Genomic DNA, 23988 nt, shown 5'->3' on the forward strand with positions numbered 1-23988 from the left:
TTTATGCTCAGTTTAGTGTGAGGGTAAATTCTCCAGCAAGACATCATCTGAGCTCATGTTTATACATAAAGGCCTTAACTTCTCCCTTTAAGAAAAGTGATATATTACCTGCTGATGAGATCTGATGAGCTATAGACGGAATGAAACCTTCTAGCCGTTCTTTTACACCATGTAACCCTGTGTCTTGTGAGCCTCTCTAACAGGTCTGCGCCTTGCTGCACTTGTTATAGAGTAATGACTTTTATGAGGTGGCTTCCCTTCATGTGTTGTTCAGGAAATGAGAAGCAAGATGTGAGATTCGGGGGGGGCGGAGTACCTCACTCACTCACTCACTCACTCACTCACTCACTCACACATGCACTAGCACGCGGACAACATTTGCATGTAGCTGACATTTGTTGCTTTAGTAGCTTCATCTGATAATGGGCGTCCCTTGCCGCCGATTGGCAAGCATACTTCTTAATTGTGTGTTGCTAGGCAACCTCGGTTTCAGTGGTAATCAGAGAAAGATGATCTTCACATTGAAGGAAAAGGGGAAAAGTGAAGGCCCGCATGCAGTGTCGTACATTTATTCTGTTCACTTGTTGAGAAGCCATGGGCAGTTTGGAGCAGGCGAAAAATGAGTGAAAATAATAAGATGTTGCAGAGCACTTCATGAAAATATCTGTCTCTCTCTGTCTCTCTGTCTCTGTCTCTCTCTCTGTCTCTGTCTGTCTCTGTATCGCTCTGTCTCTCTATCTCTCTGTCTCTCTCTCTGTCTCTGTATCTCTCCGTCTCTCTCTCTCAGTGCACATCTCAAGAGATTGCTTCTCTTTTTTGTGCAAAGGCTTTAGCACACCAGTGAAGAGCCTCTCTTATTACATGCACAGCGTTTTGTGTTCAAACATGCATATTGATGAAAAGTTGACACATTATTCCCTTTTCTACCTCCTGAATAAATCGGTTGTTCTTCCAAAACAAACCAGTCTTCTCGTTATCATCTCGCATCAAAGTGGACATCTACACATAGCTGCATTTCCATGTCGTCAAATTCTTATTCAGAGTTTTGAAAGCAAAGCTGTGAGCTGCGGTGGAGTCTGTAGCTCCTTTAAAATATTCATGTTAAAGGTGCAGGTGGGAGGGCCCTGCCTGTGTACTCCTCTCTGCTGGGCGCTGTCTTGGTTGGCTGAAGCCATAAGTAGCGTTAATAATGGCATTAAACGGTTGAGTCAAGCTTAGTTGCAACAGTTCCCTTCCACCCAAAGTAGGGAGAGACGCGTTGCAGCACTGGCATTGGCCATGGAGTTGTTTGTCAGTAGCGTCCCACAGAGCGGCACAGGTGGGTAAACCGAACTTTGATGTCACGTGAAGCAGAATAGCCAACCCGGTAGTTAGAGACGTGACTGGCTAGCAGTCGGTAGATTAATCGAAGGTGGACGCATGCATGTTGTCCACAAATGCCAGCACGTGGTTTTCCTTGTGGAGATAATCCACAGGAGATCTTCAGCTGTACTTTTCTGGGCTGCAGAATTAGGAGGCGGTGGTGTGTTTGGGGGGGGGGGGGGGGGGGGGTGGCTTGTAGTTTACAGGAAGGAGAGACACCATGGCAACAGGCCGCTGTAGCCATATGGAATGTGTCAAGTTGACGTGTTCACCTGTGTAAGTGCGCTCTCTCGGTGCCACTGTGCCCAGGTTGTATCCGCACTGTTCCTGGGAGGGTCAGTCAAGAACATGACGGATCCCTTTTTCCTCCCCTTTCTTTGACAGGAAGCCATCAGGTGCTGCTGACAGTTATGTAACCTTCCAGTACATTGCTCCCATGAGGGCCTGGATGGGATTTTAATTGCCCTGCCCGTATTTGGAAGGACATCCACGAGGATGCATGCCTAATTTTGCTCATCTGACTTTGGCGAAACTTCTGTGTTCAGGCGTGTGACATTGATTTCAGTGTGCACTCCTTTGGCGGTTTCCCACTGGCTTGTCAGACAGAAACATCCCCTGTGCGTCAATGTGTTCTTAGACTGTGTTGTGTGTGTGTTTTAGACACATGGTAGAGTCTGTCCTTTTGATTTGTATGAGGCCGCTTTGATTTAGCGCTTATGTTGCGTCAAATGACATAACTCCAAAGCGTGTCTTGTGATATATAGACGTGCGTTTGTGGATGACACACAATGCCCCCCCCTTTCCCTGTCACACATACACATGGACCACAGATGTCCCTCTCTCAGCAGCAGGAAGTGTTTGTCTTCTCATCAGAGGCCGGCTGGATGTGACAGCATGACATCGGGACGAGACCTTAAGTTTCCTCTATCTGTCTCCTTCTTCCTTTGACTTGCACTATTTACTGGGCCTGCGCAGTGCAATCAGAAAGTATCAGGACAGTGATAAGGTCCTCACTGTTTCAGCTCTACTTTAGGACATTGGATTTCAAAATCTTCAACGAAACAAAAATTGGTCGGCGGCGGGTCCCCATTCCAAACCCTGTTGTAGCGAGCTGGACCTATCCTGCCGTGGAAGACCAGGGTTAGGGAACCCCACCCCCCGAAACAAACACCCCAATATAAAGATGAAGAGGTAGCACAACAACAAATGCATCGCTGTCCAAATACTTCCGCAGCGTATAGTAAACCCTTCCTTGCTTGTTGTAGATGCAGTAATGGGTTATGGTCTAATCTTACGTTTACCTGTCTCGGAATAGGCCGAGACTTAGAGTGGGGAAATCCTATTGGCCATCTGTGTGTGTGTCTGTGCGGGTGCTACGATACAGGCATCACATGTCAGCGTGAGTCTGTCATCCTCACTAATCCCTCTGATATGAATGAGTGGAGACAGACGAGAGGTTTCAGCTCACATGCATCGGTCAGGGGTTATTAGAAGGAATGTAGCCGTATACTAATCAGTCTAACCGCGCTCTAGTATTAACACGGCACAACACCACGCATATGCATTGAGGTACTCTATGCACACGATGGCTGTTCAAACATGTTAAACAGGGCGAAACAAAAGCGTATATAATAGGCTGACGGCTTACCGCGTCATTGGAACGCTGAAAAGTGCATTTAGACCAGCTCCACGTTGATTTGTAGCGCATCACGGCAGTCACGCAGAGCCAAGTGTCATTTGTACCTTCATGTCGCTGACTCGTAGCCTGTTGCTGTGTCACTTGCAGCGTGAACATTGTTGGGGTTGTCTCCAGCACTTTGAATTTCAAATGAAACAATGACTGTGTGGTTAAAGTGCTGACTTTCAGCTTAAATTTCAGTTTCACGTTTAATATTTGGTCTTAATTTAACCGTCTGGAGACTTTGACCCACAGATACCAGCATGTCTGCATGTACGGGTCTGATTTATTGTCCCAAAATTTGGGAACTTTGTAGAAAAATGTCTGAGCACACCTTCAAATGTAAGTTGAAAGACTGAACTTTGACCTCAAAGTCAGTGCTTGATTTGAAATCGAATTTACTGAAGTGCAAACGGGGAATGCAAAACGATGAAAATGTTTGCTGCGCCGTTAAAGGCCGCCGTCCACCTCTAGATTCTGAAATGCTTATCTGCGCTCGGTCCTTCCGTCATGTGTCTCCAGTTTCCCCGAGTGCCTGGTAAATGTTACATGAACTATCTGCCGCTCCATCTCCTCTCGGCCTCTGTATTGTTTGTGTCCCCGGGGAAATATGGCCAGGAAAATCGTATTTTTTCCACTGCAGTAGGTTTTTTCCTCCGAGAAAAACAAAAACGAACTCGTGAAAGAAAAAAGCGTTGTCGAGCCCCATCCCCATCTCTCCCGCGCCCCTCCCTCGCCGACTCTCATGGCCGATCTTTCCAAACCATCGCTTGCGTTCACAGAGGGATTAATGGTTTCTCAGAAGCCAGCCAACCCGCGGAGGGAACGGAGCCTTCGAGCGAATGAGGAACAGCTGGTCTCCCTCTGCTTGTGACAGCTTGAGTGTGTGTTTGTGTGCGTGCGCGATAGTAGCAGCGGACCTCTTCCACAGGGTCAGAAGGGCCGTCCCTGGTGTGAGAGTGGGCCTTTCTCCCATCGACTGTACTGTTAATGAGCAATGGCTCTTTAAAAGTACAGCGAGAACTGTTACTCTGTTAATGCTCAGTGTCAATTAAGTTTTTCTGAATTCCTGAAAACAAGTTTCTAAATAATTTCAGATACTTAAAAATAGAGCGCAGTTTTCAACAGAGCGTCTTGTGCTGCACGTGTTTATTTGAAGATTAAAGGGTCCTACATTATAATTAAAATGACCGAACATAATAACCACACAAAATTAATGAATTAAGTGTCTCCTGCATGCTGCTTAACAGGCCTAAAGGTCACTGCTAAGCGCTAATGGCGAGTGTGTGCGTGTGTGTACGCTCCTCATGATGTGTTATGATTGGCTGAGAAAATTCTTTTCCACTGTTTTGGGAGATCGCACCGGCATGTGTATTCCACTATCGGTCTCCTCGTCCCGTTTTGTTTACAGGATGGCGGCGATGTGCGCTCGCTGCTCGCGCTGTAAGAATGGCAGCACTTTGATATAATCTCCCCAATTATCTGTCGTCAATTCTGCCGCGTATTATTCCTCTCTCTGCGCGGCAGCTGGGGAGGAGATTGGTTTTGTGCGTGTCGAACGGCAACAGCTGCATCCACTAAAACAGACAACTACCTCTGCACACCTCCCCAGTCCTCCCTTTTTGGTCTCCCTCCCCCTCTTTCTCTCACTCAGTGGTGGGCAGGTCACCCTGAATTATTCATCAGTGTGAAATGAAAAAGCTCATGGATATTGAATATCCCCTCTGAAGTGGTGGCCAACCTTGTGTGTGTGTTTTTTTTTCTTCTTCTTCTTTCTTTTTTTTTTCCTTTGCAGCTGAAAAGAGTGAAGAGCGGCAGATCTCATTGCCAGGGTATTTCAAAGGTTAACCGATTGCTTTACCTCACGCACATATTTACTTTCTTCACGGTCCGTGGCCGGCGAGGAGGGGTTGTAGAGAGATGGGGAGGCGCAGAGGATGAAGAAAAAGAGTGAGATAGAGAGGAGATGAAAGAATAGAACAGGGATCTGTGTTCCTGCGGATGTCTTTTCGTCCCTTAGACCCCCTCAGTGAGCCACCTCGGTGTGGAGCTAACCTCTCCGGTGGCGTGTTGCGAGGCCCGCTCCTTCCTGGAACGCCTGTGGTCGGTTGTGGTCGTCCTGATCGACCGGTTGTCGTTAGTTTCCCATGCTGCCCACTGTGTTCCTCCGTTGTCCCTCTGCCCGGTCTTTTGTCCTGCGGTTCGATCTGCGGCCCACGCTGCAAATCAATGCTACTGGTTGCCATTCATTCAGCGCCGCAGCCAGCAAACACAGCAGGGACTCTCAGAACATCTCCCATGTGACAGCGTATAAAATGAGAAAGACGAAAGAAGTGGGGAAAAATCCATCAAGCCTTAGTTGTTTGTTTTTTTCCCACAGATTTAGGACATTTTAGTCAATTTACAATATTTGTGTGTACGGAGACTTAAAAGAGCTTCCTTTATGCCAGAGAGCAGATGCTAAGATCATGAATACATGAAATAAATAAAAACTACTCAAGGGGCGAGCCCCCTCCTCCCCTGTTTGGTATGTTGTACATGCTAATCGGACACGGAGTGTTTTATTCGTTCAATAATATCCGAGAGAGCAGCGCAGCATCAACCCTGCGTCGCTCTCATTGGCCATTAGGTTGCTACTACCCTGTACCCTTTCAGTCATTACAGTCCATTTTCCTCCGCTCCCCAATTTGTACTGCAGCCTAGACAATTACTCAGGAATCCTTTTAAGAGTATTCCCAAGCCGTACAAAAGACTGGCAAACCTTTTTCAAAAGTATTCTTAACAGAGTTGTAATGACGGACAAATGCAGAGGGAGGGTAAAGCTATTTTATTTTCCTAGGAAATAAAACCAGTCGACTGATTTGTGTTCCAGGAAATGTTTTTGAGGCTCTGCGTTTTCTTTTTCTTTTTTTGCTTGTTTGAGAAAATCCTGTCACTTGCAGGTAATTGCGCTTTAGCTTCAGCGAAATGCACACAGGAAGCGAGGCAGCCTCGGCGTAGCTCGGAGGTGTCTGGTGCTCCAGGTGTCGTATCGTGTGAACGGAACGCAAACTCCAGTTACAGTGGGTTTTTTTTTGGTTATGGTGGGAAGAGGGTTTGCTCTGCCAGAGAGTGTGGAATATCATCTGGCGGAGCGAGGAGGATGAGGAGGCGGCTGGGAGTTTCTTTTCCAGAGGGCGTAGAGGATGAAGCGAGTGGGGCTGTGATGATGAAGATGGCTGTAACTCTTTAGCAAAGTGAGCTTTAAAAGGCTGTAAGTGGACACCTCGTGGTATCTGAGGGCTGACTCCTGGCTGACGAGACCCCGCGACCCCGGCGTATTTATCGTAATGGAGCACAGCTGGGCTGTAGCGTCGATGGGTTAATGGCCATGTGACAGCTTTCGGCATGGGGGGGGGGGGGCGTTGTGTGCGCATGCATTTTTATTTACTCGTACACTCTACTGAATGGCACGCAGGGGCCACACTTGGGAGGGCGGGACTTGCTGCTGCGTCTCCACTCTCTCGCTCTCTCTCTCTCTCTCTCTGCCAGGCCAGATGGCTCCTGTCACCGAGGGAGGAGCGATGGAAGGAAAAAGGGGGGAGGAGGGGAGCCCTGAGTCGCCCCCTTAACAGCGCCAGAGTGGCCCGTCCCCAGAGCCACCACATCTGGAGACAGCCTGCAGCTGGCTCACCCCCGTTTCCTCCGTCCTCGTTCCCTTTCCCCGCTTGGCGCACGTTCACTTTCTCACTGTGTTTTTCCAGATGGGGGGAGGAGGGGGTGGTGGTGTCGGTTTGTGCCCATATTTCAGCAATTTTAGTGCGTCTCTGCGGGGGGGGGCCGGCCTGAATGAAGGAGGGATAGGAGGAGGAGGAGGCGGTGGTGGCGGCGGTGTGAAAGCGGAGCAAAATATTATTTTATTTTATGACTACACCAGCCTCTGAGAGTTGTGGGTTTTGTATTTGTGATATTTCTTTTTTTTAATCCTCACCAAGTAAAAAGGCAGAGAGTGTTCGTTTTTCTTCCTTCGCTATTGCTGCAAGTAATCCAGGGGCCACATGGGGGCCGTTCCTACCTGGAAAATAAAGCCTGCTTGCCCGCCTTGGCTCCCCCCCCCAAAAAAATAAAATGCACTAATTTGCATTCCCATGCTGTAATTTAGCCTCTCTGTCGTTCTCTTTCACTATCTCGCTGTCCCTCATCCCGACAGCCTTTCAGCCCGGGTCCTCGCGGTTCGCAGGGATTGGAATGTGGGAGGGGAAGAGAGGAGGGGCGGCAGAGAAAACAAAAGCAGAGCGGCAGTGTTGACTCAGGGTTGTTATCTGGACCGCTGCTGAGGGGGTGGGGGGGGCGCCTCTGTATACATGCCCGGGGGGCGTTATTTACCCGGGCTGCTGCTGCCGCCACGGCAGGTGCCTCTCAGTGGATCAACCTGGGCCTCCTAAGTAAATAGTCACGCCGGGGAAATTAGACTCGCGTCACCAACAACTTCACTACTTCTGTTTATTGCTCGCTCTCTCCATCTCCATGTCTGGACCTAGAATGTCCAGGTCATTGAAGATCAGCCATCTTATTCCAAAATCTCACTACTCCAATCCCAATATTCAACTATTTGGTTATTCGTCCGATGACGAATAACAATACAAACAACAATACTATAAGGAATCCTTAAAAAGTAATGCCTTCATTTAAACCGACGCTACGCTATCGCTGTGCTGTCGCTCTCAGCCGAGACCGGAGAGATGTCTGGCTGAGTCCTTCCCAGGCCGTGTAATGGAGATTAACCAGGCCACAGCCTTCCCTCGTCGGAGCGCATCCCGTACGGGCTTGAGCCGAAAGGGCTGAGCGGATCCCAAAGCCGGAAAGGCATCGGCCTCAAAAAGCTGCCGTTTAGGGGTAAAAAGCCCTTCACGCGGGACTTTGAGGTACTTCTACACCTCCACACACACAGAGGGACGAAGACAGGAGACCCTGTGTGTGTGTGCACCGTCCACACAAGGCATACAAACAGCACCAGAGTCCACCATCTGAGCTTCTGCTCGCAATGTGGTCAGCTGAAGCCTCGTCGCCTTCTACCATTTGCTTTCTTACGATCCCTTTTCGTGCCTTAACAGGCCTCTACTTCCAGAGTCCTCTCAGCAGCCGTCTTCCAACGCTCACAGTATAATTAGGCTGGTCACAGAGGAGGACTCCCTCTCTACGGTAGCTCCACACGGACTGTGAGGAGGTTCAGGCCATTTGTCGGGTCTTCCAGAGCGTGACTTTGGCTCTTGATGTCTCACTGTGCAAAAGGTCAGGGCTTTAAGAAGTCATGCAGCAGACGTGTGTAGACTCTGAAGTCTGAATTCTTCAACTCTGAATTTAAAAACTATTATTGTGCCTCAAAAAGAAGAATGCATCAAAAGGAAGATAGCACAGTGGTTTCTCTGCCGATGAGCCTGGATCTCATCCTTTGAATGTTTCACAGATTTTTTTACTCTTTTATGAAGAAAATTACCCCGATTTTACGCCCTCCTTCACACTAAAACATCCAAGAAAAGGTTGATGGCTGCTCAGAAAAATGAAAATAAGAGACGAGAAAATACAAATGAAAAGAATTGAATCCCCAAAACGTCCAAGTGAATACACAAAACAAGAAAAGGATCAAATCTAGAATGTTCACACAGATTTCCACTGTACTAAAATCGGGTACAATATTCAAATTAACTGATTCACTGATTTCTGGAGAGAAAAATAAGCTTTTGAGTATTGATGTTTGATTTGAGGTCATTAATCAGGTTGTGTGTGCAGGCACACATGATTCTTCTCAAAGGTGTGGTTCTGGCTTTGCTTTATGGCAACGGAGTCTGTGGGGCGAACAGATGTGGCCTTCGGTACTAGTTTACACCAAAGTCTGGCTGCTCTACATCTTAAAGTGTGTGTGTGTGTGTGTGTGTGGTGGGGGGGGGGGGACAACGACCTGCTGTGCAAATCTGTTCTCATTAGTGTTGACTCGGCCCCTCCAAACATGTACCAACATGCACGTCAACTGCTGGAGTCAGGAGCACATAGCAGTTAGTTTGCACCCGGCCTCTGGCTGCACGTAACCCGTCCCCAAAGTCCAGAGACCTTTTCCACTGAGGCCCCAGTCTTTTGTGGGCTCATCAGCCTCTGATTGTCAGCCAAGGCACCTGCTGGAGAGATCACAAGAACATCTTCAGGTCCCTCTCAAGGAAGTTCACAGCAAGGACCATTTTAAAAGTTACAAAGACTATATATAATACCTAAAACTAATGGTGTGTTTTATGGAGCGTTGCGCTTACTGAATCATTCTGGGTCAAGTCACAAAAACCTCCTCGAGGGACTGAACCGCAACAATACCTGTGAACAGAGTACAACCTTTAACTGCTCAATACAGCTTGACCTCATGACCTCTGGAGTTTACGGTAATCGGCGGTCATTCACGAAACCTCTGGTGTCGTTGATACGCCCTCCATTCTTCTTCTTCTTCTTATTAAAATATCCCCAACCTCACAGGACGGCTCTGTCTTTTGAGAGGCTGCGATCTGCCACGTTCCGTATTAACATATTGCTGTCAGTGAACGCCCCCCCTCTCCTGCACATCCTCTAATGTTATTGAAGAGAGGAAGATCAGAGGGGCAGCCGTATCCCCGCACTCCATCAAGAGTGTGTGTGTGTGTGTGTGTGTCTGCTGCCTTTGATGGTCACACTCCCTCAGATGTGTCATTGCTACAGACGGCGTCTCGGCTGACGTGCCGCGTCTCTGCTCGTTGGGGCTCTCCCCGCTGAGAAACAACAGCCCTGATAGTCACCTAAACACACACACATAAAAACACACTTAAAGTGGATGCACACAATTATTCTGCACAGTGGCGTCACACCAGGACGGACACATCCACCCACCCCCTGAGCCCAAACCGCTCGGGCCGTTCCACCTTTCCACTTTGCTGTCAGTGATAATCGGTTCTGGCGTGCGACCACGCCGGGCTCTTTGTCTATTGGTCGCGCCTGTCATGGTGTGTGTGTGTGTGTGTGTGTGTGTGTGTGTGTATTTATGTGCGTCGCCATGCTCTGGCCGTGCTGCAGAATTGCAGGGAGGCTCCGGTTACATTGTTATTCTAAACAGGGTGTTTTCAGCCGCTCGTCCCTCGCAGTCATTCAGCAGAGCGATCTGTCAGTGCGCCCCCCCCCCCCCCCCCCCCTTCCCTCCAGGGACTAAACTGTGAACTTAACACACTCGGCTCTGATGACTCCTGATGGTGCAAAAACAGCCAACTCTACAGCTGTAATGTTATTGCTGGAGTGGCGTGTGTGTGTGTGTGTGTGTGTGTGTGTGTGTGTGTGTGTGTGTGTGTGTGTGTGTGTGTGTGTGTGTGTGTGTGTGTGTGTGTGTGTGTGTGTGTGTGTGTGTGTGTGTGTGTGTGTGTGTGTGTGTGTGTGTGTGTGTGTGTGCGCGGTAGGTACATATTCAGAGCGAGGGAGGGGAGAGTAAGTGTGTATGTCACCATTTCAATCTCTTCCTGGTAACCCGCAAAATGCTGGGGTCGGGTGAGGTTGTGTTTTTTGTGTGTGTGTGTGTGTGTGGTGTTTGAGGTGGGTTGTTGAGGTCTCGATGAAAGTGGAAAAGCAGGGGAGGAAACCAAATAATCGAAAGGGTGAGGGAGCAAACGAAAGCGTGTGTGAGAGAGAAGGGGGGGGGGCAGGCATTTTTAAAACGCTGTGGAGTCCAGATCAGAAATAAAACATAAAAAAGGGGAGAAGGAGGAGTAGGAGGGAAAAAGGGAGGAGGGATTGTGCTCGAGTGTGTTATGTGTGCAGATTCTATGAAGTGAACGCAGCCATGGAGTAAATTGTGCGAGCCCAGAGAGCTCAGCTCTGCATGTTCGAGCTGGCACTTTTGATTTAGACGGAAATTATTATTTTTTTCTGTCGCAAGATCTGTTTTTTTTTTTTCCTACCCCTCTTGGTGTATTATTTGCTCAGACAAAGGCAGGAGAGAAAAACATCTAGAGAGAGAGAGACCCACAGTGAATAGATGTTGCGCAGCTGACAGCAGAGGAAGCGGCAGAGACAGTTTCCAGCCATCACGCTCCTTCGCAGCCTTTTCTTCCTGGGAGATTAAGAGAAAAGGACAAAAGCGTCTCCCCCCCCCCCCCCCGCCCACCTTCTCCAACCCGCTACCATCCGATCACCAGCCTGCACGCCGCTGGCGTATGCTGCTTTTCTCTCAGCGCTCAAAGGCATGGACTGAATATGATGCAGCCGGGGGCTTAGTGAGAGATCGCTCCGCAAAGAAAGCCCTTCCCCTCACTAACCGGGCCAGACCAAGAGGAGCAACTCCAGGGGAGGGGGGGTTGGAGGAGGAAGAGGAGGTTGAGAAGAAGGGAAAAGAGGAGAGAGAGAGCCGGGGTGGGGGGGGGGCGTCCTCCTTGGATTATTACGGAGGGTCTTCCACTTCCCTTTTTTTTTTGTATTTTTCTCCTTTTGTTCCCTCTCTCCATTCGCCTCCATCGTCTTCTGTTTGTGCTGCGATGCGTAGTTTTTAAAGACGAAGAATGTGGAGACAACATTTTCCAGGCAAGCAGCATGTTTCCTGTTTTCTTTTCTGGATGTCGAATAAAGTCTGGCATGTGGGAGGGGAGGTGGGTGGATGGGGAGAGGTGGGGGAGTGTGGAATAGAGGAGGGGAGAAGGAGAGAGAGAGAGAGAGAGTGTGTGTGTGGGAGGGAGGGAGGGGGGGGTGGGTTGGTATGTTGTGTGGTCGGCAAGTCGTCCAAAATGCAGTCCTTTCGAGGTCCGCCCGTCCAGCACTGCCGCTCTTGGCTCCATGTTTTTCTTCCTCTTGGGCTTTGAACGCTCTCCGTAGCTCTGGGCAACGGCGAAGAATAAAAGAGCGGGAAAAGAAAGGGGGGGGGGGGGGGAGGTCTAGCTCGGTTGTGCCATGGATGCTGTTGACACCCGCTTTTGTCCCGGGTGCAGGCCCTGCCCGCCCATGCACACAGAGGGCACCATTTAAAACAGCCGTGCGCTCATTTTCTTGGCAGGGGACGGATTGGTGTGGCGGGCAGCCGGGTGGTGACAGGGGTGGGGCACTAGCAGTGCAGGACAAGTAGCCTTTGTGTGCTACTTTTGGGGAAGTGAGGGTGGAGGGAAGGGCAGGGAGAAGGCTGCCAACAAAGGGTGCTTATACCCCCCCCTCACCCTCTTTACCCCCTCTCTTTAACCACTACAGCTCATGCAGTGACCTCGCGCTGTCACAGGCAGATGGAGGGTTTGTGTGTGTTTATGGCAGGTTGTGTGTGTAACAGGGAGGAAAGTAGTAAATGAGTAATTGAGCCTCAGTAAACCAGAAGTGCAGGCTCTGGCCGAGTCCCAATATGAAAAGGGAGGAAACTCCAGCAAGGAAAACAAAGTGTTGTTTGACCCAACAGCACATCTGTGCGTTGTGCCAAACTGCTCCGTTACTCCACAGTGCTCGGCAGATCCTGGCAGCGCGCCACGCTTGTGTGTGTGTGTGTGTGTGTGTGTGTGTGCATGTGTGTGTGTGTGGGTTCCTATTCATTCGTTGCCACATCCATGCAAGTGCATTCCTGTTGTGTCTGCGTTTTCATGCCGATCTCACTTTTGCCGTTGCAACTTGATCGAGTACCGAACACACAGTTGCACACATCACACATGAGTGCTGAGGTTGAAAGCTTTTTTGTTGAATATGACTGTAGTATAGAATCTTCTTATCAAATCCATCTGTAAGGAGCTAATGTTGGACTTTTTCTTGAGCGATTGAAAGTCCCAGTTTATAGCGATTAAGTAGAAAAGCTTAAATTATTGATGTATGCATGAAAGTTTAGCTGTGAAGTAGAATAAACTACAGAAACTGGCGGAAAGCTACCAGCGAGATCATCTCTCTAGACAGAAACTCACCACTCTGTTCGGTGTTGCTGAACTACAAAACCACACAATTTACTCAAAAATGTAGCGTGATGTCAAAGTTGTTGTTTTAATTTCTTTCTTCAATGAACCGTCTTTGGCCAAGCACAAGATACCAAATTGCAGAGAGCACATTAGCCAGACACCAGCCACATTTTAGTTTGGCCTTCGGGCAAGTTACTCAGAGAATTATCCTCAATTCACTGCCAGCTGATACAATCAGCTGGCAGTGACATTTGCCATTTTAAACAGGTAAAAATCATCATTCAGTGACGGACAGTTACTTGAATGTTTTGTAGATTCCTTTTTGCTAATAAAGAGACGTAACAATTGGATTTATTCGTGAATTCAGCTTTTTTTTTTGCCAACCAGGAACTAAATAAAAGCCGACACACAATCCACACATCCATACTGCTGTGTGGCTCAGTAAATGGCCATAACTGTTGGCGGACAGCAGCATCCCCCCCCCCCCCCCCCCCCATCCAGCTCTGTTTTCCAAGAAGGAGCCACCTGCAAACAACAGCTTTGGGGTTGCTAGGTAACATGTGGCAGCAGATGCCGACTGTATGCCGACGGTATGGCGAACGGTATGGCGGGACGGTATGGCGGACGGTGGCGCGTCCCTTGTTTTCTTTCTGGTCCCGTCTTCCGCTCACGGAGGCAATACAACACCAGCAGCAGAGAGAGGCCAGTGGTAGGAGGAAACTCCCAGCTCCCTTCCCTCACATAATGGAAACTCTGGCCTCATCTCCCACTGCGTGGCTCTGCTGCCAGACTCTGACTAAGTGTTGCTGGCTCAGGAACCGCAGCCTCCAGCCTGGGCCGGGTTCGGGTTCCACAAGTATTTGTCTACAGGAATGATTCGAATTAAAAGGTTTAATTGTGTTAATGTTAGTAAGTAATCAAGTGGTTTAAAGCCTTTTTCACTGGAGACCTAGATTTCCAAAATAATTTTTCAGCGTGACCTAGTTCTCATTTTTGACGACTAATTGGGAACAATTTACTGCTTCTGTACTGCTAACTGAGCTCAGCACCTTTTATTACAGGGGACTTGAGCATGAATATAATATCAATAGTTTGAAAGGGCCTTGAAATCCTCATCGTAAATCTTTCTGATCTTTTAGAAAGTAGAGAGGATTCCTTTCGAAATCACCACGTGGTACTTTTACACAGCTGTTGTACTATTTCTAGTGGAGTGTCATTGTGCGATAAAAAGAATATCAAAAAGTACAGTCAGTGGGATGTGGATGTAAATTGAAGACTTTGGTTTATTGGTCAGATTAAATAGGAAAACATCACTCTGAGCTGTGGTTACTTGTGACGGGGATTTGTTGATTTTTTTGACATTTTTACAAGACATCTAATTAAATGATATTATGGATAACTCGTTAAGGAAGTGTGTGTGTGTGTGTGTGTGTGTGTGTGTGTGTGTGTGTGTGTGTGTGTGTGTGTGTGTGTGTGTGTGTGTGTGTGTGTGTGTGTGTGTGTGTGTGTGTGTGTGTGTGTGTGTGTGTGTGTGTGAGACATGCATTTATTCCTTTGGCAGGTAAACCTGCGACAACAGCTGCCTCTCTCAGTGAATATGTACTCGTCCCAAATCACCACACACATTCGCAGCCTGGCAACAGTTTAGCAACAAGCAGAGGAAGCGAGAACACACACAGAGGAAAGGAAATGAGGGGGATTAATTAATGGAGGAGCGAAATTAAAAGCACTCTGCCTCCTGCGGTTCTCACGTGACCCCCCCCCCCCCACACACACACCCTCCTCCCCCCCCCAACACTCCACAGCTCCCTGCACTCAGTGCTCACATTGGTTGACATTTGACGCGCTGTATGAATCACATTGACATATATAGTTGTTGCTGTTGAAACAACATTTACACGTGAACTACATGTCGAGAAAAACAACGGTAGCCAAAACATTGAAATCGTGGGGGTGGAATGACTGAAAGTTGTAAGTATCAACATAGAGGGAAAAGGTTCTGAGAAGGGTGTATTGGTCGGCTCACACCCCCCCCCCCCCCCCCCAGTGGTTCTGGTTAAGACCGGTTTGATGTACGTGCTGTCAGTTTACCGGGGGGGGGGGGGGGGGGTGTCGCCTGTCACCTCCCCGCTTCCCTTGCCCGAATACATCATCTCGTCTCCATCAAAATCAGCAGAGTGAGAATCAATCTGTCACACAGGAGGACACACACACACAAATACACACTCCGGCTCAGAAAGACGGAGCGAGCGAGAGGCAGGGGAGGTGAGGAAACTGATAGAAAGGGGAGGAGAAGGAGTGACAGTCGAGGTGAAAAGGATGACAGAGAAAGGAGGAGCAGTGATTACAGCTGAGGAATGATGGGCAGAGGTGGGGGGAAAAAAACACATTTACGTGAAAGGAGAGACACAGCGGATACATGCCGGGTGAACACGGATACAGAGATAGACATCGGCAGACGGGAGGAGCTGTCAGAAGATGCTATCGTGCAGGGAGAGTACGATGTGGTGAAATGTAGCGGTGGAAGAGTCGCTGAGAAGGGAGGCGGAAAGAGTAAGAGACTGAAAGGTCAGAGAGGCACCCAGCGGATGATTCATGGAGTTCGGCCTGTCGAACTTCTGCCTCAGGGCGCGATGCAGCCTCCTCTCCTCTACCGCCTCACCCACAGCTTCTCTCCCCTGCACACCCACGGCTGTCTGTAAGCTATATCAGCCAGTAACAGGAGCATAAGCCAGACAGTAGTACTCGCATGACGCAGGGAGAAGGTTGCAGCTGTTCTGGGTCTTTTCAGCCTGGCATGCTGCCAACCGGCAATGCCTTAATCAATACTTTTTATATCACTTGACTGTGTGACGTGAAAGAGGTTATTGTTTTGGGTTCTACTGGACATTTTTAATTTACTGTCATGCCACAGAGAAAAGATATTCCTCCTATTTGAAAAGCGAGAGTGGATGTTTTTTTATTTTTGTGAAATAATCGATTATCATATTTGTAGTTCTTTCATTTTCTTTCCATCTCATGAGATGAGGTCCGGCACTAAATGCACAAGTGCGTCCTCAGCCCAGCCTCACCTCAGTCTGCCTCCATTAATATTCAACGTCCTGTGAGATGCAGATGTGGCACAGACAGCCGAGTCGCCGCGCCTCACCTTTCCCCGCCGCCGTGTCACCCGCCTCGAACAGCGAGCGTGATAAGTCGGCATGGAAGTGGTGGTGGTTGGTGGAGGAGGAGGAGGAGGCACGGGTGTTTGTGCCTCCGACCTCAACTCTTGCCGCAGATGCCATCGTTGCCAAAAATAAAGTGCATTAAAACTGGCAGCCAGAGCCTGTTAAGTGATCACCATGACAATGTGGGCGGAAGGCACGAGGAGACGACCCCCCCCCCCCCCCACCCCACCCCCAAGAGGCAGCTCGCTTCCCCTCAGTCGTTTATGTGCTTCCACTCTCTCTCTCCTTTCATGCTCTTCTTCTTCTTCATGTCTCCTGTGTGCTCTTTAGGCTAACGGGCAGCGTTTACTTTATTTTTATGCACGCTTGTTTTACATTTTAATTTCACTCTTCTCCGCCTTGCTGTTTTTCTTCCCCTCCCCCCCCCCCCCCACACACACACACTGTGCATTTCAGCCTAGTTGTGCAACAGCCACACACAACTTTCTCGGTCTTAAATCTCCTAATCTCACCTTTATCTGCCCTAATCAGCCTCCTCTGCTGCAGTAATCCTACAGAGCACGTCCCGAATGAGCCTCCACCTCTCCTCTCCTTTCCCCCTTCCTCCACCCTTTCTCCGTATCTCGACCCCGGAGTCCGACGTCATCGGGATAACTTAAAGAGCGCACACCTGCTCTCCCGTGCACAGTGAGTGAGGTCACACTTACCCAGATGCTGATCTTAGCAGCCAACTAGAGATAAGAAAGTGATGTCAGGAAGTCACTCAGATGGAAACACCCAGAAGGGGATGGTGCTGGTTGAGGTCTCTTCCCGAGTGGCCTGTTTGTGTCAGCTTGGACGTAAAGACCGAGAGTGGAGATCATGACCTGTGCAGTGTTAAGAGCGCTGGTACTCAGCGGGGAACAGTTTTCCTTCTCGGGTCCATCCATCCGCAGGGTTGCAGCATGAATATTGATGCTGCGCTCTCGTTAACATTGTATGAAGCATGGGCTCGTAATTGTCTGTGTTCTCAGAGCGACACGTCTTCTCCGGTGGGGCCGTGTGAGAAGGTCGGCCCGCCGGGGAGCTCAATTGACAAAGTGCAATTCAGCGCACTTTGTCAAGTGCGCTGAAGTGCAGATGTGAGTTGGCGTGAGGGTTTGTTTCAGGCTTGTAGCATTTTTTCCCTCTAACGCTCTCCATTTCAATGATACGTGAATCTTATGAGGCAGAGCAGCAGTGAAGCTCATTTCTAAAGGTGCAGCGAGCAATATTTCTCTTTTTTTATCTTCTATTCCCCAGCTACTGGTTCCACTCACAACGAGGCAAATGTAGGATCCTCTCCCTTGAACTGAGAAATGAGAAGAGCGTGTGTGTGTTAGTGTGCAGCTGTCATACGTACACGCTAGCTAGGGGATATCTTCCTGATGTATGAGTGTGTGAGAACATGCAAACAGGTTTCTATGTGTCTGATCTGTTTGGGAGCCATGAGGCCGAGAGGATTCCTGTAAGTGAGGCTGTGGTCTAATCCAGTCCTGAGTAGGCGCATTGATTTATTGAGCAGCGCTCGCGTGGTAGTTTGGAGAAGCACTGCTTGCTGCTGTATCCTAATCAGCACGCGTGGGTGTGCGCACACACATACACACACGTACAGGAGGTTATTATCATCAGAGTCTTTTATTTTCCAAGAAAACGGTGATGGAAACAGTTGACTCCAGCTGGCAGGAGAGCGTCACTTGCATTTTGGCTTTGCACGGTGGGCGTTTCTTCCGGTGTGTGCTTGTCCTTTTTTTAAATGATTGCCCTTAACGATTATCTGTCACAACGTAGCTGTATCATGTCAAGAAAAGGACGAAATAAGCAAAAAGGATAAAACAAGAATATATTTCATCGTGTCTAGCCACGTTTGTTTTGGGATAACCATCCCAATACAATAAAAAAAATCCTATTTGAACAAACAACAGTAGTGTTTTATTTAGTGTGTTTTTCACACAGCTGATTTGGTTAGGGACCCTTTCTTTATTATCCTGTACCTAAAATGATCGTCCTTCTCTTCTCCATCCGTCTCCAGGTATTCGGCCTCAAATCATGAACGGGCCAATGCATCCGCGCCCCTTGGTGGCGCTGCTGGACGGGCGCGACTGCACCGTGGAGATGCCCATCCTGAAAGACTTGGCGACTGTCGCCTTCTGCGACGCTCAGTCCACGCAGGAGATACATGAGAAGGTAGAGAACACACACACACATCTACTGCTCTTTGCTTTCTCTGTGCTCCACACCGGAGCAGCAGAAGGTTGATGGCGAGATGGAGCCTCTCACGCGTGCCTCTTTCTTTTCCTGTCACCGCTCTGATATGTGGAGCGCGTTATATTGGCCCCACACACACTTGGCAGTTAGAATATAGTGGCTTCATTATGATTTTATGTCACTTTTTTTGGTGCACAGCGCAACGCCTATATCAGTGCCATTGTTCTAATGGAGAGTCTTGTACGGCGGGAATGCGGTGCAATTACTTTGGCTTGTAGAGGCTCTTTATTGCTTTTTATGCAGCGCAGTGGCTGCAAAACAATATATGGCCATGGAGATGGGTATCACCGAGCCGCTATCTCTCCATCTGCAGACGGAGTGAGAGTCACTACAGCTTTCCTCTCGCTGTTTTTATGAAAATGGGACATATTAAAAACAACGCATTTGCATAGAGATCAATTCAATCAAAGACCTTGGGCGGTGAGGAGAACAGGGGCGGGTAGCTTTTTGTTTGTTTTAACACTGCCTTATCAGGAAAAACATGATTGTAATGTTCACCTCGCCAGCATATTCAGCAGTTCCCAGTAATAACTCGCAGTCGAGATACCCAGAGGCCATGTAGATTGAAAATGTTCAATCTCTTCTTACTGCGCCACGGATGCCGAGATGCAGCGCTGATAATTCAGGGAGTTTCAGTGTGATGTTTTTGAGACCAGACACCAGCTGCCACGCTCTGCTCCATCCACACCAGCACATCCAGAAGCTCATGGGACAGACTTGACATGGGTGGAATAAGAAAAGGGCCCCGGGGTTATGTCAGGTCCTCTACCCAGTGCTCCCTTATTTCTCAGGTGATTTGGGCATGATGAAACATGCCGAATAATCAAGATCCAGTTACGAAACCACTTGAGTGCGACCAAATCCCGCGCGCAGCACCTGCGCTCCAGCATCCGACATTCTCACAGTTGTCGTGTCTCACAGTCGCGCGTCAAAGCTGGATGACGTGTGGCATCGAGTCAACATTGGCCACATCGTACGCTGCCTGACCGCTCATCCAACTGTGGTGTTAAGATTATGGCTGCAACTAATGACTGGTTACGTAGGTAAGTCGATAAAATGTCAAAAGGGAAACAGCTTGCCTGTCATATTATGTGTGTGTGTATATATATATATATATATTGCCATGTCAGCCTTATACACACAAAGAACATCTTTTTTAAACGGTCATCTCCCTTTTACTCGCATCTCTGCTTTACTGCTGAAGTGCTTTTAAAAGGTGCAGTCAATCAATAAAGGATCATAGCTTTATAACTTAATAACATACTCCACTTTACTGCAGGATGTTGTTCTGCAGTCTTTTTGATCAGAGCCATGTCACCCTTTAAGAAGTGCCAAAAGCTTAAAAACAAAGCAACATTTTCAACTTCCCTGCCGGGTGGAGACGATCTGTTCTCATCCCCACTACATCCCCACCGCTCACCAGCGGGATGACTTCATAGACATAAAATGCCTCCCCAGTAAGCCACAGAGTGAATCTCACACACACACACACACACAAACTGTACAATACACTTATCACCAAATCAAGACTCCTTTGCAAGAGTACACTGCTGTCTCTCATGGCCAAATGGGGGGGAAGGACTCGCTGCTGCCGTGTCAGAAAAAAGCGCAGGCTTCCTTTAGAAATGATAGCCGTTAAAGGCAATAAGGCTTTGGTTACAGTGGAGAAGTGGGATATGGATTGGGTCTGAGTTTACATTAAAGTAAACTACATTCCGAGTGGATTCCCCCTAAAACGACTCTCCAAACACAACACTAGGGAGAGAAGAAGAAGAGTGTTTCAACCTTGAACTAGCATGTGGAAGGCCTGTCTACACTGCTCTAATAAAAGCAGTATGGAAATTCAGAGCTAATCTGCCAATCACGTGAACGCTAATGCAGTTTGGCTGGCGGTAATTGCAGAGCTGTTATGTAGGCGCTGGAAGAGGCTGTGGCTGATGCCGAGGGCGATATTTTAAATCCACATCGGAATGAATCACAGGTCGGGTCACCTTGTCCATGTCGGGTAGCAGAGGAGCAGCGCTTCACTGTGACACCCTCCTGAGATCAGGACTGATGGAGACTCTCTTTAATCCTGACATTTGCTCAGGCTATGTGGTGAGGAACAAGTGATTTGATCTCCGCATGAGTGTAAATTGTGTCACGTAATTCCTGTGTTTTCTTTTTTGTGGATTACATGATTTAAGATGAATGAAGTAGGCCATGTATATATCACTTGTGCAACATCAAAGGTACCAGATTGCCGCATTTACCGTGTTTAACAAAGAAACACAGTATAACACTAAGATCTGCAAAGCAGCAGTGCTATATGTAATCATTGTGGAGAGGTGAAACATTTTATCACCAGATGTAAACGGGTCAAAAGGTTTTCTGACCCGTCACATGCTATCATCTCTTCAGGTTTATCCTGCAATCAGCAGCTGCCTTGACCTCTCTCTCTCTCCAGACAATTGCCCAGATCCTTTGTCCATAAACACCCACAGGCTCCGAGTGTAATTGTGATGACCATGCGGAACCGAAGGCCCCTTAGAGACAATTTAATGACTTGTTTCACTTCGGCGCAGGTCCGTGAAAGGACAGTGTGACGTCTGTAGTTCCCCTCGCTGTGAAATGTGTCCGGAGTCCCGGCAGACGTGATTTTCACGGCTCCTCTGGAAGGAATGTGATCTTGTGATTTGTCACGAATTCTGATGAACTCAAATGGACCAACGGCCACGTTGTATGCATCGACCACATCGATGAATGCACGAAAAACGATCAACAAAAGGAAGGCACGTTAATAAATATAATACTGTCATTGAAAAAATACACTGTGCATGTGTTTGTACAGGTGCTCAACGAAGCAGTGGGAGCCATGATGTACCACACCATCACCCTCACCAGAGAGGACCTGGAGAAGTTCAAAGCCCTGCGCATCATTATACGCATCGGCAGCGGATACGACAACATCGACATCAAGGCTGCTGGAGAGCTGGGTACGAACCCACGCAACCACTGCTGGAACATAACCAGAGTACTACTTGTTCTGTGTCCAGTCTGTTCCATGTTAATTACACATGAAACCTCGGCCGCCAGCAATCCGATTTCGGTGAATGTCGAGGGGGTGTTTCCTCTCGCCGCTACCATGTGGTATGCCGAAAATTGCAGTGATCGGGGGGGAAAAAAGGGGTCAAAACAAGATCGCACAGTTGAGTGAGTTCGCCCAAAAAGGGGGGCTGCTTCGGGACAGCATGTTTACCGGTTCCTTGTTTGTTTTTTATATGACAGAACGGTATCAAGCGCTGAATTATAGACTCGGATGAATGGTGGAATCCCACTGTGAGCCAGAATGTTCAAAGACACAGAAAGCGGAGAGTGAACCACCGCCCAGGCTTCTATCAGCAGGCGTGTGGGCTCAGACAGTCCTTACAGTTGACAAAGCTGCCATTTTCCTGCCAACACGAGATACTGTGTCGAACTGCCACCCACTCACTGGTGCTCTGCCTCTGCAACGCAGGAGTCATAAAGCTATCGTGCCTGGAGAAGGCGGCGCTGATATGGCGGCCTGTTCTCGGGGAGAAGGGAAAAAAAAGGGGGCCATTGATTGCGCTCTGGCTATTTTTTTTTCGCCGTCCAGAGACAGACTGTGCTGTTACTCTGCGATACAGAGTGGGATGAGGACATTAGAGGGCAGGCAGAAGTGCTTAAGTGGCGATAATGGAACTGTTTGTGTTGTTGGAGGATGTAGGCGAGGTAATACCAGAAGGTCAGAGGCTCTAAGACTCTGAAGGTAACACAATTATGAGCGTTCTGGAGGATATCTTGACAGAAAGTGTCTTTCTTATGCATGTGCTCATCATTTTAGATAGTCGTGCTTTTCAGTGATTCATTCTATTTATATACTGTTGTTGGAATTCTAATATTGACGATCTTGATTCATCTCCCCCCGTCTTTTGTTTTTAGGCATTGCTGTGTGTAACATTCCCTCGGCAGCTGTGGAGGAGACGGCCGACTCCACCCTGTGCCACATCCTCAACCTTTACCGGCGGAACACCTGGCTCTACCAGGCTCTCCGGGAGGGCACGCGGGTCCAGAGCGTGGAACAGATCCGCGAGGTGGCGTCCGGCGCCGCCCGCATCCGTGGCGAAACCCTCGGCCTCATCGGCTTTGGTTAGTGTCATGTATTCTGTAGTTAGTTTACCTTTCGTCATATTTCTGTTTTCGTCGCTCCCTTTCCTTTCCCCCCCCCGTTCTGTGTTTTCATATCCTCTCAGCGCTCGGTGTGCTTTCTGTTTTCCTGCCCTGATAAGGTTATTTTTTTTTTCTGCCTCTGCCCGTCCCATTATTATTTCAAGGTTGTCTGTTCCGCCTCCCTCCGGGCCGGCTTCCTCTTCTCTGCCACACTGTTCTCTCTTCCCACCGCTCTAATGCTCACCATTATATCGCCATTATTCTCTCTTCTTCTGTTTTCCGACTCTTCCTCTCCGTCACTGCGGCCCCTCGACACCTTGCCCTGCCATAATCGGGCCCCTCACGGTAGACCGGATTCTGCCTGTGTGTGTGTGTGTGTGTGTGTGTGTTGCACTGTGTTTTCCCTCCCTGCACCTGTTATAATGCCGATTGTGTGTGTTTGTGCATCATTCTACCCTGTCTCAACATTAGTGGGCTCACAGAAGCTTTGTCTCCTCAAAAGCCTTTCCAGAGTGCCACCTTATCTCTGTGTCCACATACAGCCCCCCCCCCCCCCCCCCCACACACACACACACACAGCATCCTCCCCCTCCCTACAGGTCCCAGACAGCCTCCTAGACTTACTGTGCCCAAACAGCTGGCGGGGAGAATGCCCCCCCCCCCTCCTCCCCCCAAATCTATCTCTTTCTCACCGAATCCTCCCACCTCCAGCCTCCTCTCCCGGTCTTTCTGGCTCAAGCCTTCTCCAAAACAATGTCCATTGTCGGCGGGAGGTGGGGGAGAGCGAAGGCCTCCTGGTGTTTGTTTGTGGGCCTCTGCACATTCAGCCAGCTGCACAACTCTGCAGGCTGCAAACACACAGAATGGAGAAAAGAAAACATCTGGCTCTGGGGCGACAAAAGACTCGGGAGCACTTGAAGTACCAGCCACGCCAATGTTTCAGGCATTTACACTTTTAAAATAAGTGCTGCTGCAGAATAGATTTCTAATTGATTTTGCTGTTATTCCCGAGATTAGCTTTGTGCTATCGATGAGAATTGATGAGGGTTTGGTCGATTTGACCTGATCATGTTGTCGTTCTACAGATTTCTATTGGTTGTATTGGTTAATTCCTCACATTTGAAACTATAAAGAATCTTCACCCAAGGTCCACTTCCACAAGCTCTAGTCGGTGCATAGTTAGGACCTTCACCGACGTATTTTGTCCAGGAGAAATCCACAGCGACAGCACAAGATCCAAACCGAAGCATCTTTTGACTGACAGCTACACACATTACCTCTGAATGAGCTGTTTTACACGAGCAGCATTCTCTCCTTCAAGATGGCCTTGACCAATCACCGCCCCCCATCTGCAGCATCGCCACCGGGTGGGAAAGAGTTGATTTCACAAATCTTTGTGTCGTGGCCCTCACATTTGAGTGTCGTCCTCGTCCTT

At 48.7% G+C, this 23988-nt stretch overlaps 1 protein-coding gene across 4 annotated transcripts in view; it reads left to right on the plus strand.

The window, feature by feature from the left end:
• ctbp2l (C-terminal binding protein 2, like) overlaps positions 1 to 23988 on the plus strand; it is a 78461-nt gene that overhangs the window by 45515 nt on the left and 8958 nt on the right. For 3 of the 4 annotated variants that reach the window (XM_079293697.1, XM_079293698.1, XM_079293700.1), the window contains exons 3-5: positions 18148 to 18302; positions 21214 to 21358; positions 22326 to 22532. In XM_079293697.1, coding sequence (XP_079149823.1) covers positions 18148 to 18302; positions 21214 to 21358; positions 22326 to 22532 — 507 coding nt within the window. Of the gene's footprint in view, positions 1 to 11466; positions 11597 to 18147; positions 18303 to 21213; positions 21359 to 22325; positions 22533 to 23988 lie in introns of those variants that run through there. The other variant, XM_079293699.1, reaches the window with a different exon arrangement.

Source organism: Melanostigma gelatinosum (genome assembly GCF_949748355.1).
Source record: "Melanostigma gelatinosum genome assembly, chromosome: 21".
Taxonomy (NCBI): Eukaryota; Metazoa; Chordata; class Actinopteri; order Perciformes; family Zoarcidae; genus Melanostigma; species Melanostigma gelatinosum.